Source organism: Pelobates fuscus, chromosome 4 (assembly GCF_036172605.1).
Source record: "Pelobates fuscus isolate aPelFus1 chromosome 4, aPelFus1.pri, whole genome shotgun sequence".
Classification (NCBI taxonomy): domain Eukaryota; kingdom Metazoa; phylum Chordata; class Amphibia; order Anura; family Pelobatidae; genus Pelobates; species Pelobates fuscus.
The window spans coordinates 238,357,844-238,376,176 of record NC_086320.1 but is presented as its reverse complement, the minus strand read 5'-3'; the positions used below and the strand labels follow the sequence as shown (position 1 = coordinate 238,376,176).

General features: G+C 48.3%; 1 protein-coding gene across 3 annotated transcripts in view; it reads left to right on the top strand.

Moving 5' to 3' along the window:
* FYCO1 (FYVE and coiled-coil domain autophagy adaptor 1) overlaps positions 1-18,333 on the top strand; it is a 260,863-nt gene that overhangs the window by 37,601 nt on the left and 204,929 nt on the right. For 2 of the 3 annotated variants that reach the window (XM_063452010.1, XM_063452009.1), the window contains exons 2-3: positions 1,347-1,453; positions 17,472-17,597. The exons of the other annotated variant lie outside the window; for it this stretch is intronic. In XM_063452010.1, coding sequence (XP_063308080.1) covers positions 1,347-1,453; positions 17,472-17,597 — 233 coding nt within the window. The remainder of the gene's footprint in view (positions 1-1,346; positions 1,454-17,471; positions 17,598-18,333) is intronic. 3 annotated transcript variants of the gene reach the window in all.

The following is an 18,333-nucleotide window of genomic DNA, read 5'->3' as shown; positions in this document are numbered from 1 at the left end:
GAAACTATGAGAGGGATCCTGGGTGAGACACTCAGGGTAAAGACTCCAAACTCTTGCAAAATGTTTTATTTAAAATTATTTTGTTACAGGACATGTAGATTGTCATGACAGGCAATTAGATTGGGTTACCACTCTAGTCCCTTGGATAAGTAAATAAATAAAATAAAAAATCCACACTTCCCTTTTCTCCCTTGCAAGGTTGGTCTTTTTGGTGCCGTTCCACCTCCTTGTCTGATCGATGTTTTCAGTCAATCCAATGGTTTCTTAGGGAAAGCATTGGAAAGCTAGTGAGCAAACGTGGTAGCACAGTGCTGTGCCTATCACATGGTCTCTTTTAGACCACCTGATTGAAAAGGCAGACTAGTAGCTGTCTGAGTATTAGCCACTACAGGCATTTAAACCCTACAATGAAAACATTGCATTCTGCAGACCAGCAATATTTTAAACTGCAGGGATTAAATTGGGAGGGGGAGGGGTACATGGTCCCCAGTCCACTTTATTAATAGGAAATGGTGTAGGTGCCTATAGTGTCCCTTTTAGGAGCAACTTGATATGTTACCAATCCTGCAGTTTTTGATATTGCCTTGGCATATCATTGTGGCATTATATACCTGCTTTGATTTTCTCATTTCAGAAGACCAATGTATGCATGCCAATTGATGTGCTGGGCTGATCAACATCTCCTAATATTAGCACCAGCTCAATGCACTTCTATAAGGACTGCTCTGCATCTTTATGCAGAGCATGAAAATGCAGAAATTAATGCAAATATTGAAGAATCACAACAGGAAGCACTTCTCCTATCTACTTGAGTAACAACCATTAGAGGTGTCCCCATGAATAATGTAAACAGTGTATTTTCTCAGAAAATGAATGCAGGGACACCTTTGCACCAGAACCACTATATTAAGCTTTAGTGGTTCTGGTGCTTAGTGTCCAGTTAAGGTTGCAGAGCTAGGTCAGGCCTCCCAACCTCCCTGATTTTGGCAAGACAGTCCCAATTATTGAGTCCTATCTCAACTTTGTTACAACAGGGAACTATCCCCATAAAGCATAGCACAACAAAAGTATATTATTAGAAGCGCATGCTCTATGCTCAAGACATTAGGACCTTGCAGAGAGTACAACCACAAGCAAAAGCTGTGTGATAGGAAGTGGACGGTCCCATGTATACATATTTCTGAGTTCTGTGTCCTATCCTTTTTGCTGTGATGGGAGGAGCTATCCATTAATTAATGCTAGCATTGTTATTGATCTGGAAAATAAAGTTATGTTAAGTATGGATAAATGATGTTGGGTATTGTAATATTTTAGTATAATATTTGTTTTTTGTTTTTTTATTGAAGATGCTGTATCGGAATTAGGCAAAGAATTTAAAGAAATGGGAGATCCAATCACTGATGACAGCACAAACTTACATAAGTTTTTCTACAGGTTGGAGTATCTGCTGCAGGTCTGTTAAAAAATGCTTCAATTTTACTTTAAATAAACATTACAGCCATCATAGTGATAATAGTGCTGGAAGGGCCCTGGTGCCCCTTCCCTCCCATTGCAAGTAGTTAAATTGTTTTAGAATGGGTTGAGTCTGCCATGTGCAACTGCACTTCTACCGCTGGAGAGCCAGGAACTCTCGGCCAGTGAGATAAACTCTTCACCACCTGGTTTAGTTAAAGGGACACTCCAGGCACCCAGACCACTTCTGCCCATTGGTGTGGTCTGGGTGCCAACTCCCACTACTCTTAACCCTGCAAGTGTAATTATTGCAGTTTTTTATAAACTGCAGTAATTACCTTGCAGGGTTAACTCCACCCCTAGTGGCTGTCTAATAGACAGCCACTAGAGGGCGCTTCCTGACTCAAAGCAAATATTTTCTTTGCTAGAGCGTCACTGGACGTCCTTACGCTGTGTGAGGACCTCCAGCGTCGCTCAATTCCATATAGGAAAGCATTGAAAATCTTTTTCAATGCTTTCCTATGGGGAGACCTAATGCACGTGCGCGGCATTGCCGCGCATGCGCATTCGTTTTCCTCAGCCGGCGGGCGGGATCAGTCTCGCCCACCGGCTGACGGAATCACTAGGAGGAGCAACGCCGACTTGAAACCACCGCCGAGGGACATCGGCGGGGTCTCAGGTAAGTGACCTGAAGGGGTTTTCACCCCTTCAGCTACCTGGGATGCGAGGTGGGAGGGAGAGGGTACCTGCACTGGAGTTTTCCTTTAAGACACAGAGCTTCTGGGTCCCTGACTGAGGTAGAGGAGATGGAGTGGCACCCAGCACTGCCAGCAGCCCCTAGGTAAGAAGTTAAACTGTTCTGAAATGGTTGGGGGGGAGGGAAGACTTTGTAGTGGTAACGATGTTTGGAGTGCTCTTTTAATTTAACTTGTTTTGCAAAAGATGCATATCATGTTGTACCGAAAGGTAAACCAGCAGAAATGCAAAAACTGTTGGAAACAGGTCATTTTCTCATAATGATGTCTATACACACCATTTGTTTTTAACTGTTAGGAAATGTAAAATTATATATTGCCCTTAAAGGGATACTATAGCCATCAAAGCAACTTTTGTTTAATAAAGCAGTTTTAGGGCATAGATCACACCCCTGCAATCTCACTGCTCAATTATTTGCCATTTAGGAGTACCCCTGTATTATCAGGACAACAAACACGTATACCTGACATTGTAATGTTAAAATAGCCATTTAGGTGCCTGCCCCCCCCCTCCCCCCATCATTCCCCTCTAAGGAGTTTAAACTTAAAGGGACACTCCAGGCACCCAGACCACTTCTGCCCATTGGAGTGGTCTGGGTGCCAAGTCCCACTACTCTTAACCCTGCAAGTGTAATTATTGCAGTTTTTTTATAAACTGCAATAATTACCTTGCAGGGTTAACTCCACCTCTAGTGGCTGTCTACTAGACAGCCACTAGAGGTCACTTCCTGACTCATAGCACAGATTATCTGTGCTAGAGCGTCGCTGGACGTCCTCACGCTGTGTGAGGACCTCCAGCGTTGCTCATTTCCTTATAGGAAAGCATTGAAAATCTTTTTCAATGCTTTCCTATTGGGAGCGTTAATGCATTAGGTCTCCTCGGCCGGTGGGCGGGATCATTCTCACCCACCAGCCGATAGAGACAGTAGGAGGAGCGGCGCGGAGGAGGAGGCAGCGACGAGGGACACCGTCGCTGCCTCAGGTAAGTGACTGAAGGGGTTTTCACCCCTTCATCAACTGGGGATTGGGGGGTGGGAGGGAGAGGGAACCTCCAGTGCCAGGAAAACGGATTGTTTTTCCTGACATATGGTGGCAGTACAATAGGGATGTACTCTTCCCTCGGGAAAAGCATCTGAAATAAATTAACATAAAAAGTTCCTCCCCTTACTAGGTATAAGAGACCCCATCAGCCCTAGGACATCAGTTCTCTTTCTTGTTCCAACAGGAACGGACTGCATCTGGATATGGATGGTGAGGCACATGGGTTGCTGCCAGGGGGATCCGGTCTGATAGCCTCCCGGGTGGAGAGCTGAATGGCCAGGAAAACATCCTGCAGTCTTACGGAGCAGGTATGTAAGCCTGCTTTTATGCCGCGTGCGGTCACCGGCTAAGCAGGGAGGCGGTCTCTTGTGACAGCAAATCACTGTCTGTGGGAGATGCATGCACACAGCGGTGGAACGCACGCCCGGGTGGTTATGCGTTCCACCGGAGTTCCGACAGCGCTATCGCGCATGCGTGGTCTGAACTCCCCGAAATGGCGCCAGTTTCAAATGGATTCTGCCTATTTATACTGTGCAGATCTTCCTGTCAGCATGGATGCTAGGCAGTGAAGTTCTCCCGTGTCACCATCCCCCCCACACGGGTCAGAGGTTTTAGAGGTATGATCCTTTAGGTTTCTAATCTTTAAAACACTCTGTTTTTATTTGTTTAAATTACAAATTTGGTTTATTTGATTGTGTATTGCAGATATGTCTAGTCCTGTTTCTACTGACAATATGGATAAAGAGTACCTACTCCTGCTTCTAAAAAAGCCAGTTCCAAGACTAAACATCTCTGTTGTAGTGAATGCTCCACTCCTTTACCAGATGGGTTTAAAAGGAAAATCTGTAATATTTGCTCTTCTTTGACGCTAGAAAAATCCAAGCAACAAGAGATGAAATCCTTTTTGTCTTGGTTTCAGGATAATTTGGCCCAGACGTTTGAGTCTTTTAACCCCTTAAGGACACATGACATGTGTGACATGTCATGATTCCCTTTTATTCCAGAAGTTTGGTCCTTAAGGGGTTAAAGAACCAGCTCATACTTCTCCTATAAAAGCTACTAAACAAAAAGCTAAAAGGAAGAGAACACCATCTAGTTCAGAACTCTCTTCGGGGGAATGTTACTTCTCATATTCAGAATCCTCTAGCGACTCTTCTGATAATGAGGTGGGGTTTCCTCATGATGAGTTGAGAAAATTTATGAAAGAGGTTAATGTGATCCTTGCTGATGAAACGGTAAACAAAACCAAGAGTAAAGTATTTCCAGTACAACAAAAAATGCTAGATTTAATTTTCAGAGAATGGAAGAACCCGGAGAAAAGGGCTTTTATCTCCAGACATTTTAAAAGGTATTGTTAAAATACAGGAGGAAGATAAATGGGAAGAACTACAGGTAGTTAATGTACAAGTGGCGCAACTATCCAAAAAAACTACCTTACCTATTGGGGAAGTTTCTGGTCTGAAAGACCCTATGGATAAGAGGGCTTCCAGCAGAAGGGCTTATCAGGCTGCAGGTTTTCAGGCTAAGGCAGCATTAGCCGGGGTTTCAGTGGTAAGAGCTCAGAATCTTTGACTTAATTCTTTGGAAGAAGGTCTGGGTGATAACCAAGACAAAGGCCTGTCCCTCCTGTTCCAAAATTTAAGGTTGTCTAATGAGTACCTTATGGATATTGTCACGGAGGTGATTAAGCTTTCGGCTCGAGTCATGGGTTTGACATCTGTAGCACGAAGGGCACTGTGGCTAAAGGCCTGGACAGCAGACACTGCATCAAAATCTGCATTATGTGAAATTCCCTTGGAGAAGAAAAACATTTTGGTTCTCCTCTAGAAGAGTTAATCCGACAGATGTCGGAAACCAAGAAGGCCTTGCCTCAAGACCGAAAATATTCCTGGAAACCCAGGTGCAAAAATTTCCAATTCAGACACCGTAGGGGGTTTCCAAAAAAATCCAGGTTTTTTCGTCAACAAAGGAAAAATCCAAGATTTGACACACAAAAAGACAATAAGTCTGACAGAAACAAACGTTTCTGACGCCATCAGAGTGGGCGGAAGGTTGCAAGGTTTTATTCACAGATGGAGGGAGACAACTACAAATCCATGGATTTTAAATCTGGTGCAAAATAAAATGGATAGCAAATAAAATGGATAGCAAATAAAATTCTTAGATGTTCCAAGGCCAAGTTCCTTGTCTCCTCCTACCCGTCGAAATTAAAAAAACAAGCCTTTTTTTCTGCCACTGTCTCCCTATTAAGAAAAGGTGTTGTGGAAAGGGTTCCAAATTCCCAAGTTTTTCAAGGGGTATACTCCCGTTTGTTCCTAGTACCAAAACCGGACATGTCTTTTCGTCCAATCTTAGATCTAAAAACCCTGAACAAGCTCATCCCTTACCAACACTTCAGAATGGAGACTATAGCGTCTGTCACTCATATCCTTCCGGAAAGGAGATTTCATGGCTACTTTGGATCTAAAGGATGCCTATCAGTGGCGTCGCTAGGGGGGGGGTCAGAGGGGGCCATGGCCCCCCCTACATCATGCTGTGCCCCCCCCTTGGGCCCCCCCAAATGCCAGCAACCTACTGGCTATGTGTTTAAATTATATTCCCTCGGGCTGTAACAGCCTGTTACAGCCCGAGTGAATGCAGGGCAGAGCAGCTGGAGCGCTGGGTCAGGTGCTGTCTGGGGCCGGAGGGAGCACTGACAGGCTCCCAGGCACAGGCCCCGCCCCAAATGAAGCCCCGCCTCCCGCACACAAGCCCCGCCCCCGCCGTTAAGCAGCAGCCCATGCTGCTGCTGGAAAGCATGGAAGATGGCTGACCCCCAGCAACAGCCTCCAGTGACAGGTAGGCTTAATGTGCTTGTGTCTGTGTGTGTGTTTGTCTGTCTGCCTGCTTGCTAGTGAGGAAGTTTGTGTGTCTGTATGTATGGACTCAGCCTCCCTACCACCCTCAGCCAGCCTCACCACCCTCCCTCCTCACCCTCCCCACCACCCTCAGCCCCACCACCCTCAGCCTCACCACCCTCAGCCTCCCTACCAACTTCAGCCTCACCACCCTCCCCACCACCTTCAGCCTCACCACCCTCCCCATCACCCTCAGCACCCCACACCCCTCAGCCTCAGCACCCCACACCACCCTTAGCCTCAGCACCCCACACCACCCTCAGCCTCCCCACCCTCCCCAATACCCTCAGCCTCACCACCCTCCCCACCACCCTCAGCCTCACCCCCTCACCACCCTCAGCCTCACCACCCTCAGCCTCACCACCCCACCAGCCTCAGCACCCCCCACCACCCTCAGCCTCAGCACCCCCCACCACCCTAAGCCTCAGCACCCTCAGCCTCACCACCCCACCACCCTCAGCATCAACCTTCCTCACCACCCTCAGCATCAACCTCCCTCAGCATCACCCTCCCTCACCACCCTCAGCATCACCACCTCACCATAACCCCCTCACCATCCTCAGCATCATCCCCCTCAGCCTCACCCCCACCCCCCCTCAGCCTCACCCCTCACCCCCCTCAGCCTCACCCCTCACCCCCCTCAGCCTCACCCCTCACCCCCCTCAGCCTCACCACTCACCCCCCTCAGCCTCACCACTCACCCCCCTCAGCCTCACCTCTCACCCCCCTCAGCCTCACCCCTCACCCCCTCTGCCTCACCCCTCACCCCCTCTGCCTCACCCCTCACCCCCTCTGCCTCACCCCTCACCCCCTCTGCCTCACCCCTCACCCCCTCAGCCTCACCCCTCACCCCCTCAGCCTCACCCCCTCACCCCTCACCCCCTCACCCCTCACCCCCTCACCCCTCACCCCCTCAGCCTCACCCCCTCAGCCTCACCCCCCTCAGCCTCACCCCCCTCAGCCTCACCCCCCTCAGCCTCACCCCCCTCAGCCTCACCCCCCCTCAGCCTCACCCCCCTCAGCCTCACCCCCCTCAGCCTCACCCCCCTCAGCCTCACCCCCCTCAGCCTCACCCCCCTCAGCCTCACCCCCCTCAGCCTCACCCCCTCACCACCCTCACCATCAACCCCTCCTTCTCACATCACATCACCCCCCTCCTTCTCACATCACATCACCCCCCTCCTTCTCACATCACATCACCCCCCTCCTTCTCACATCACATCACCCCCCTCCTTCTCACATCACATCACCCCCCTCCTTCTCACATCACATCACCCCCCTCCTTCTCACATCACATCACCCCCCTCCTTCTCACATCACATCACCCCCCTCCTTCTCACATCACATCACCCCCCTCCTTCTCACATCACATCACCCCCCTCCTTCTCACATCACCCCCCTCCTTCTCACATCACCCCCCTCACTCTCACATCACCCCCCTCACTCTCACATCACCCCCCTCACTCTCACATCACCCCCCTCACTCTCACATCACCCCCCTCACTCTCACATCACCCCCCTCACTCTCACATCACCCCCCTCACTCTCACATCACCCCCCTCACTCTCACATCACCCCCCTCACTCTCACATCACCCCCCTCACTCTCACATCACCCCCCTCACTCTCACATCACCCCCCTCACTCTCACATCACCCCCCTCACTCTCACATCACCCCCCTCACTCTCACATCACCCCCCCTCACTCTCACATCACCCCCCCTCACTCTCACATCACCCCCCCCACTCTCACATCACCCCCCCTCACTCTCACATCACCCCCCCTCACTCTCACATCACCCCCCTCACTCTCACATCACCCCCCTCACTCTCACATCACCCCCTCACTCTCACATCACCCCCCTCACTCTCACATCACCCCCCTCACTCTCACATCACCCCCCTCACTCTCACATCACCCCCCTCACTCTCACATCACCCCCCTCACTCTCACATCACCCCCCCTCACTCTCACATCACCCCCCCTCACTCTCACATCACCCCCCCTCACTCTCACATCACCCCCCCTCACTCTCACATCACCCCCCCTAACTCTCACATCACCCCCCCTCACTCTCACATCACCCCCCCTCTCTCACATCACCCCCCTCACTCTCACATCACCCCCCTCACTCTCACATCACCCCCTCACTCTCACATCACCCCCCTCACTCTCACATCACCCCCCTCACTCTCACATCACCCCCCCTCACTCTCACATCACCCCCCCTCACTCTCACATCACCCCCTCACTCTCACATCACCCCCTCACTCTCACATCACCCCCCCTCACTCTCACATCACCCCCCCTCACTCTCACATCACCCCCCCTCACTCTCACATCACCCCCCCTCACTCTCACATCACCCCCCCTCACTCTCACATCACCCCCCCCTCACTCTCACATCACCCCCCCTCACTCTCACATCACCCCCCCTCACTCTCACATCACCCCTCTCACTCTCACATCAACCCCCTCTCACTCTCACATCAACCCCCCCTCACTCTCACATCAACCCCCTCTCACTCTCACATCAACCCCCCCTCACTCTCACATCAACCCCCCCTCACTCTCACATCAACCCCCCCTCACTCTCACATCAACTCACTCTCACATCAACCCCCCTCTCCCTCTCACCCTCACCCCCCTCTCCCTCTCACCCTCACCCCCCCCTCTCCCTCTCACCCTCACCCCCCCTCTCCCTCTCACCCTCACCCCCCCTCTCCCTCTCACCATCACCCCCCTCTCACCATCACCCCCCCTCTCCCTCTCACCATCACCCCCCCTCTCCCTCTCACCATCACCCCCCCTCTCCCTCTCACCATCACCCCCCCTCTCCCTCTCACCATCACCCCCCCTCTCCCTCTCACCATCACCCCCCCTCTCCCTCTCCCTCTCACCATCACCCCCCCTCTCCCTCTCACCATCACCCCGCTCTCCCTCTCACCATCACCCCGCTCTCCCTCTCACCATCACCCCGCTCTCCCTCTCACCATCACCCCGCTCTCCCTCTCACCATCACCCCGCTCTCCCTCTCACCATCACCCCGCTCTCCCTCTCACCATCACCCCCCCTCTCCCTCTCACCATCACCCCCCTCTCACCATCACCCCCTCTCACCATCACCCCCCTCTCACCATCACCCCCCTCTCACCATCACCCCCCTCTCACCATCACCCCCCTCTCACCATCACCCCCCCTCTCCCTCTCACCATCACCCCCCCTCTCCCTCTCACCATCACCCCCCCTCTCCCTCTCACCATCACCCCCCTCTCCCTCTCACCATCACCCCCCCTCTCCCTCTCACCATCACCCCCCCTCTCCCTCTCACCATCACCCCCCCTCTCCCTCTCACCATCACCCCCCCTCTCCCTCTCACCATCACCCCCCCTCTCCCTCTCACCATCACCCCCCCTCTCCCTCTCACCATCACCCCCCCTCTCCCTCTCACCATCACCCCCCCTCTCCCTCTCACCATCACCCCCCCTCTCCCTCTCACCATCACCCCCCCTCTCCCTCTCACCATCACCCCCCCTCTCCCTCTCACCATCACCCCCCCTCTCCCTCTCACCATCACCCCCCTCTCCCTCTCACCATCACCCCCCTCTCCCTCTCACCATCACCCCCCTCTCCCTCTCACCATCACCCCCCCTCTCCCTCTCACCATCACCCCCCCTCTCCCTCTCACCATCACCCCCCCTCTCCCTCTCACCATCACCTCCCCTCTCCCTCTCACCATCACCCCCCCTCTCCCTCTCACCATCACCCCCCCTCTCCCTCTCACCATCACCCCGCTCTCCCTCTCACCATCACCCCGCTCTCCCTCTCACCATCACCCCGCTCTCCCTCTCACCATCACCCCGCTCTCCCTCTCACCCTCACCCCGCTCTCCCTCTCACCCTCACCCCGCTCTCCCTCTCACCCTCACCCCGCTCTCCCTCTCACCCTCACCCCGCTCTCCCTCTCACCCTCACCCCGCTCTCCCTCTCACCCTCACCCCGCTCTCCCTCTCACCCTCACCCCGCTCTCCCTCTCACCCTCACCCCGCTCTCCCTCTCACCCTCACCCCGCTCTCCCTCTCTCCCTCTCACCCTCACCCCGCTCTCCCTCTCTCCCTCTCACCCTCACCCCGCTCTCCCTCTCACCCTCTCACCCTCACCCCGCTCTCCCTCTCACCCTCTCACCCTCACCCCGCTCTCCCTCTCACCCTCACCCCCCTCACACCATCACCCGCCTTACACACAACACACTTCAGTCTCAGACAAAAACGCAAACATGCTCACAGAGACATACATTCTCACACACAAGGATACTCTCTGTCAGACACACTCTTAGGCACATACACAGGTAAACTGTGCATCAATGTGTATATGTAACACTTTTTTGTTAGTGGGGCCTCATGTTTGAGTTACGCCTAAGGCCTCATAAAGTCTAGAGCCGCCTCTGCTCAGCAGTCTGTGTGTGTATGGACTCAGCTGTCTGTGTCTGTGTCTGTATCTGTGTCTGTGTGTGTGTATGGACTCAGCAGTCTGTGTGTGTATGGACTCAGCAGTCTGTGTGTGTATGGACTCAGCAGTCTGTGTGTGTATGGACTCAGCAGTCTGTGTGTGTATGGACTCAGCAGTCTGTGTGTGTATGGACTCAGCAGTCTGTGTGTGTATGGACTCAGCAGTCTGTGTGTGTATGGACTCAGCAGTCTGTGTGTGTATGGACTCAGCAGTCTGTGTGTCTGTGTGTGTATGGACTCAGCAGTCTGTGTGTCTGTGTGTGTATGGACTCAGCAGTCTGTGTGTCTGTGTGTGTGTGTATGGACTCAGCAGTCTGTGTGTGTATGGACTCAGCAGTCTGTGTGTCTGTGTTTGTATGGACTCAGCAGTCTGTGCCTGTGTGTGTATGGACTCATCAGTCTGTGTCTGTGTGTGTGTATGGACTCAGCAGTCTGTGTGTGTATGGACTCAGCAGTCTGTGTGTCTGTGTGTCTGTGTGTGTATGGACTCAGCAGTCTGTGTGTCTGTGTGTGTATGGACTCAGCAGTCTGTGTGTCTGTGTGTGTTTATGGACTCAGCAGTCTGTGTGTCTGTGTGTGTGTGTATGGACTCGGCAGCCTGTGTGTCTTTGTGTCTGTGTGTGTATGGACTCAGCAGTCTGTGTGTCTGTGTGTGTATGGACTCAGCAGTCTGTGTGTTTGTGTGTGTGTGTATGGACTCAGCACTCTGTGTGTGTATGGACTCAGCAGCAGGACCGCCATCAGGGCATAACAACCATAACGGTTGTCATGGGCCCAGTGGTCCTGGGGGGCCCGAACTACTCTGGCAGTCCGGGCCCCACATTCCTTATGTGCACTTATATATAATTTTTGCTATATATATGTGCACAGAGGGCCCCTTGCTACCTGTACATTGAAGAGGGGGCCCAGCAGCAGTCAGAGAGGAGCTGGAAAGGAAGACAGTGTGAGCTGCTGGGCCCCCTCTTCAATGTAACGCGGCTGGCTCGCTCCACCATGCCATCGGACCACCAGGGAATGCGATCTCCCCCCTCCCTGGCACAGTAAGAACCAGGGAGGGGGGGGGGGGGGATTTAAATATACACAAATAAATAAAAAAAAAATACTCCCCTCCCCCCTATTTTACACACACACACTGCATCCTTACAAGTACACACTCTGCACTACACACACTACATTCACTAAACACACTCTGCACTACATACACACTATATTCACTAAACACACTCTGCACTACACACACACACTACATTCACTAAACACACTATGCACTACACACACACACTACATTCACTAAACACACTCTGCACTACACATACTCACACTACATTCAGTAAACACACTCTGCACTCACTACAAACACTACATTCACTAAACACACTCTGCACTACACACACACACACACACACTACATTCACTATACACACTTTGCACTACACATACACAAACACACACACTACATTCACTAAACACACTTTGCACTACACACACACACACACTACATTCACTATACACATGTTGCACTCACTACACACTACATTTACTAAACACACTCTGCACTACACACACACACACTACATTCACTTTACACACGTTGCACTCACTACAAACACACTACATTCACTACAAACACACTACATGCTCTATACACACTACATTTACTATGCACACTACATCCACTACAAAAACACACTCTGCATTCACTATATACACCTACATTCACTACACACACACTCTGCATCTAATGCATGCATACAAACATTACATACATTACACAAAACGTACAATCTGCATCCACTATACACACTGCATCCATGACACACATACCGCATCCACTACACACATTCTACATCCACTATACACACTGCATCCATGACACACATTCTACATCCACTATACACACATACACCCTTCATCCTTGTGGGCAGCTCGGGGCTGGCCCTGGAGGCCCAGATCTTGAGCTGTGTTAGGGGCCCTAAAATTTCTGATGGTAGCCCTGCTCAGCAGTCTGTGTGTGTATGGACTCAGCAGTCTGTGTGTCTGTCTGTGTGTATATGGACTCAGCAGTCTGTGTGTATATGGACTCAGCAGTCTGTGTGTGTATGGACTCAGCAGTCTGTATGTCTGTGTGTGTGTGTGTGTGTATGGACTCAGTATGGACCCAGCTGTGTGTGTGTTGGATTCAGCAGTCTGTGTGTAAGTGTAAAAATCAGCCTGTGTGCATTCAGCAACGTCTGTGTGTGCGTATTTAGAAGTTTCTCGGTGTTCGTATTTGTGTACTGTGTGTATGTATTCAGCAGTCTATAATTACAATTTTTATTCCTGTGAGTTGTTGTGTAGGAAGGGCCCAGTGCACTGCTTTGCCCTTAACACTGTTAAGATGGTACTGCTTGTGTGTGTCAGTGAGCTTCTATTTATTGAGCATGTGTGTGTCCCTGAACTTCTTTGTAGTGAGCCTTGTGTTTATACAAGTGAGTTTGTCTGTAGTAAGCCTGTGTGCGAGTCAGAGAGTTTTTTGTCTGTCAGTGAGCCTATTTGCGCATGTCAGTGAGCTTGTGTGCTCACTGTACTATATATATATATATATATATATATATATATATATATATATATATATATATATATATATATATATATGTGTGTGTGTGTGTGTGTATATATATTGACCTGTAGGAATGGCATCCATTTTTTTTTCCAGGGCTGCTTTCCAGTTTGTCTCTGCTAGCGAGTGCGCTTTACCGCTGAATCATCTGTGTGAGCTGCCGCACACTTTAGCCCTGTTACACGCATCTGGGAGCTGCTGTTGACAGGTACTTGTAGTCTAGAGATTGGGACATGGGGTATATGCTCAGCTATCTGTATAATACTATAGTGCTGTTCTCTGTATAATACAGGTCTGTGTCTCTATAATATCCTGGGACAATCATTGTTCCCTGTATAGTGCTACTCTCTGTCTTGGGATATTATACACAAACAGATCTGTATTTACAGAGAGCAGCACTATACAGGGAGCACTGACTGTCCCAGGATATTATACACACAGCCATGTATTATACAGAGAGCAACACTATACAGGGAGCACTGACTGTCCCAGGATATTATACACACAGCCATGTATTATACAGAGAGCAGCACTGTACAGGGAGCGCTGAATGTCCCAATTTCTCAAATGTTGGCAACTATGGCACTATATTTTTAATAATCCCTGGTGGAAAATAATGAATCCTCCACCAGGGATTATAAAAAAAAAAAACACATTGTGATGGGGGCGGAGCTTAACATGTGGCAGGGGCGGGGTCAAACTGCGGCGAGGGCGGGGTTAAATGTGCCCCCGTACTTTTGTCCCTGGCCCACCATGTGCCCCCCCTAAAAATTAATCCTAGAGACGCCACTGATGCATATCTGCATGTTCCTATGGATGTGAGCTCAAGAAAATACCTAAGGTTTGCTGTAAGGAAAGGGGAAACTATCCATCATTTCCAATTCAGAGCCCTTCCATTCGGGCTAGCTTCGGCACCCAGGATTTTTACAAAGGTCCTCACACCGGTCACGGCTCTTTTAAGGTTGCAAGGAATCACAGTAGTACCATACTTGGACGACTGGTTGATAAAAGCAGATTCAAGAAGCGCTCTAGAATCAGATGTGGCCTATACACTAGAAATCCTGGAAGAACATGGTTGGATTATAAACCTAGAAAACTCACACCTTACCCCTACAACGTCTATCCTGTTTCTAAGTTTTTTGATCAAGTCAGACACGCTGTCGATTCATCTGACAAGAGGAAAAAGGAAAAAGATCAAGATTTTGATAAAGAAACTTCTTCAGTTGTCAGAATGTTCGGTGAGGAAAGCCATGCAGCTTTTAGGTCATCTGACCTCTACAATCCCGGAAGTAAAATGGGCCAGAGCAGAATCAAGGCCTTTACAGTGGGAAATTCTTGTCCAATGGTCAAAGAAGGAAGAAGACTTGGATGCAATAATGTGCATATCAGATCGTACAAAAGAAAAAATCTCTTGATGGCTGGAGGAAAAATTATTTTCAGAAGGCCTGTCACTTCGTCAAAAATCTTGGATCGTGTTTTCAACAGACGCCTCAACACAGGTTGGGGATCTCACCTCTTGTACCACTTAAGACAAGGTGTTTGGTCAAAAAAGGAAACAAAGGAATCTTCAAATTTCAAGGAGTTGTTAGCAGTACTCTACGCTCTTCAACAGTTCAAAGTTTTCATTGTGGGGAAAGCGGTAAAAATCCAGTCGGACAATCAGACTCTTGTCTCCTACCGAAACAAACAAGGCGGTACAAGAGTAAAGAAATTGTATCTCCTTTGCTCACGGATTATGTCCTGGGCTCAAAGTCAGCTGGACGACATTTCAGCCATTCCCATTTGGGGTATAGACAACGTGGTAGCAGACGATTTGAGCAGATCAAAATGGGCCCAGAACGAGTGGTCTCTCAATTAAGAGATTTTCGCTCAGCTGGTGGAGAGATTCGGTCTTCCAGTCATAGACCTTATGGCAAGAAGATCCAATGCAAAAGTGAGTTTGTTTGCCTTCCTCTTCAAGGTAGACAGGCCTCTTATAATGGATGGTCTTTCGATCCAATGGGAGTTTCCCCTTGCTTACATTTTCCCCCCAGTAAGTCTAATCCCGAGAATTCTGCAAAAAGTGACATCAGATCAAGCACGTCTTCTAGCCATAATGCCATACTGGCCGAACCGCAGCTGGTTCTCGGTTTTGAAGAAAATGGCTTTTAAGTACTGGATTCTTCCGGTAACACCGGATCTTCTGGAAAACGAGGGGATTCCGGTGGGAATTTTAAACATGTTCAAATTGACAGCTTGGCTGCTGCAAGGCTAATTCTGCATAATCAGGGTATTAAGAAAGAGAGGTTTCGATTACTATTAAGTTCTCCCAGGAGCTCTACCTCTTCTATATACTTGAAGATTTGGACGAGATTTCTTCACTGGTGCATTTCTAATCGTTGCATAAGATCCTCTCCTTCTACTGATACTATCCTTCATTTTTTACAAGATGGTCTTGATCAGGGTTTTAGTCTGTCTACCCTCAAAGTCCAAGTTTCTGCTCTAAGTCATTTTTTGGTAAAAAATTGGGCTCCTAATTTTAAAGCCTCCTAAGAAAATCTATTTTCCCTCTTGGTATTTGTCTTTGGTTTTGAAATCTCTGTGTACTCAGCCTTTTGAACCTTTGGAAAAAGCTTTGTTGAAGAATCTGTCCCTGAAGACCATGTTTTTAGTGGCAATCACTTCAGCTAAGAGAATAGGGGTACTCCAGGCCCTTTCTTCGTCTCCTGACTTTACAAAATTGTATCCGGAAAAAGTGGTTATGTTCCCTAAACCTTCCTTTTTTCCAAAAGTCATCTCCTCCAAGGCTATCAACCATCCTATTTTTCTTCCTTCCTTTATTGGTCCGTCTAAGCCAGATTGGGAATTTGATTGGAACCTACTAGATGTGGGTAGGTCTCTGAAAATCTACTTAGACCGCTCCTCTGCATATAGGATGACTTATCATCTATTCGTGAATTTCTTTGGAAAATTTAAAGGCCAAGTTGCCTCCAAGGCCACTTTGGCAAGATGGCTGGTGGATGCTATAAAAATGGCTTATTCTTCCTCGAGTCTTCCTCTGCCTGCCTCCTTAAAAGCGCATTCTACTAGAGCCATGGCTGCCTTTTGGGCCGAAAAAGCATGTGCCTCTCCGGAAGACATATGCAAAGCGGCTACCTGGTGTTCTTTCAACACTTTTGTCAAACATTACAGACTAGATGTATTCTCTGCCTCTGACGCTGATTTCGGGCACAAGGTGTTACAAGCTGTTATTGCCTAAATTCCCGCCCTTAGTCTGGGATCTCGATATATCCCTATTGTACTGCCACCATATGTCAGGAAAAACTGCAATTTTACTCACCGTAAATTCCTTTTCCCTTAATATGGTGGCAGTACAGCATTCCCTCCCTTTATGTATATATTTAATTTTGGTGTTCTATAGATCCACTGTGGTGTTTTTGGTATGTACTGAGGTCCTAGGGCTGATGGGGTCTCTTATACCTGGTAAGGGGAGGAACTTTTTATGTTAATTTATTTCAGATGCTTGTCCCGAGGGAAGCGTACATCCCTATTGTAATGGCACCATATTAAGGAAATGTAATGGCACCATATTAAGGAAAACGGAATTTACGGTGAGTAAATGGCACTGGAGTTTTCCTTTAAAGGAACACTATAGCGTTAGGAATACAAGCTAGGTGCCCCCCACTGTAGCCTTTTCTCCCCCTACCCCCCACTGTAACTCTTTCTCCCCCTGCCCGCCCACTTTAACCCTTTCTCCCTCTGCAACCCTTTCTCCCCCTCCCTCCCCACACTGTTAACAGCACACACTCCCTCCCATACTGTTGCCGTGAATAAATGGTTAATTAACCATTTATTTGCTTACCTTAATTCAGCGCTGGTCTCCCTTGGCGCTGGTGACCTCCTTTCCCCCGCCGACGTCAACTACCGAGTGGATGCAGAAATAATATTTTAACTGAAAACAAGGAAATTCAGCAATGAGACTGCAGGTGCAAAATCTAGCACCAAAACATCTTCATTCAAATGAAATGATTTTGGTGCTCAAACTGACCCTTTAAAATTTATTTCATTTATATATACTAATAGTATTATTTATATTAAAACATATATATATTTTATTTCAGTTTTTCACAGCGAAATTGAAAATTGATATTTACATGTAACGTATGTCTCACTCCCATAAAAACCTATAATTTCCATTTGTTCATGGTTGTTTTTTGTTTTTTTTCCTTTATATGTACCTAGTTTGACCTCAAGGAAAAGTCAACACTTTTAGGGAATAAAAAAGACTATTGGGATTACTTTTGTGACTGCCTTGCTAAAGTGAAAGGAGCAAATGATGGAATTCGTTTTGTAAAATCTACTCCTGAGGTAAGCAAACAACACTAAACAGGCCAGTTTGAGATTAATTTAATAAATAGTAAATCAGTAGTTGTAATTTGATAACTGAGTTGCAAAACTTTGGATAAAATTTCGTTATTTTGCAAAGCTTTGATAACTCAAACAACTTAAGTTGACAGAACTTGAGTTGTGAATAAATTTTTTTAATTACATTTTGTAAACAAAGCCCTAGATCAATTTTTTTTATCTCTAACCCCTTAAGGACGGAGCCAAATGTATAAGTTGTGATCCAAAAAAAATTTAAACAAACCACAGAATTTGACTATATGTCTGTTCAACAATAATTTACCTCTTTCATTTTAAGTACACCCATACTTATTATATATAATTTTGTTCAGGAGAATCAGAGCTTTCATTTCATAGCAAACTTTATATATGGAACTAACTTTTTTTGTGAAAAAAAAATCAAAAAAACGACCAAAAAATTTCAAAATTTGGTTATTTTTAAAGTTATGCATGTTATTTTTACTGTGACTGTCATAATACTGTTCACTTTTACTGCAATAAAACACACATATTTGTATTCAGCAATGTCTCACGTGTAAAACCGTACCCCCCCCCCCCCCCCATGTACAGGTTTTATGGGTTTTTCAAAAGTTACAGGGTCCAATATATGGCTTGTCCATTAATTTTATTTACACATAGAATGTTTTTAGATTGGTTTGCTGGCCCTATGTTGCCTTTGAGACTGTATGGCAGCCAGTAG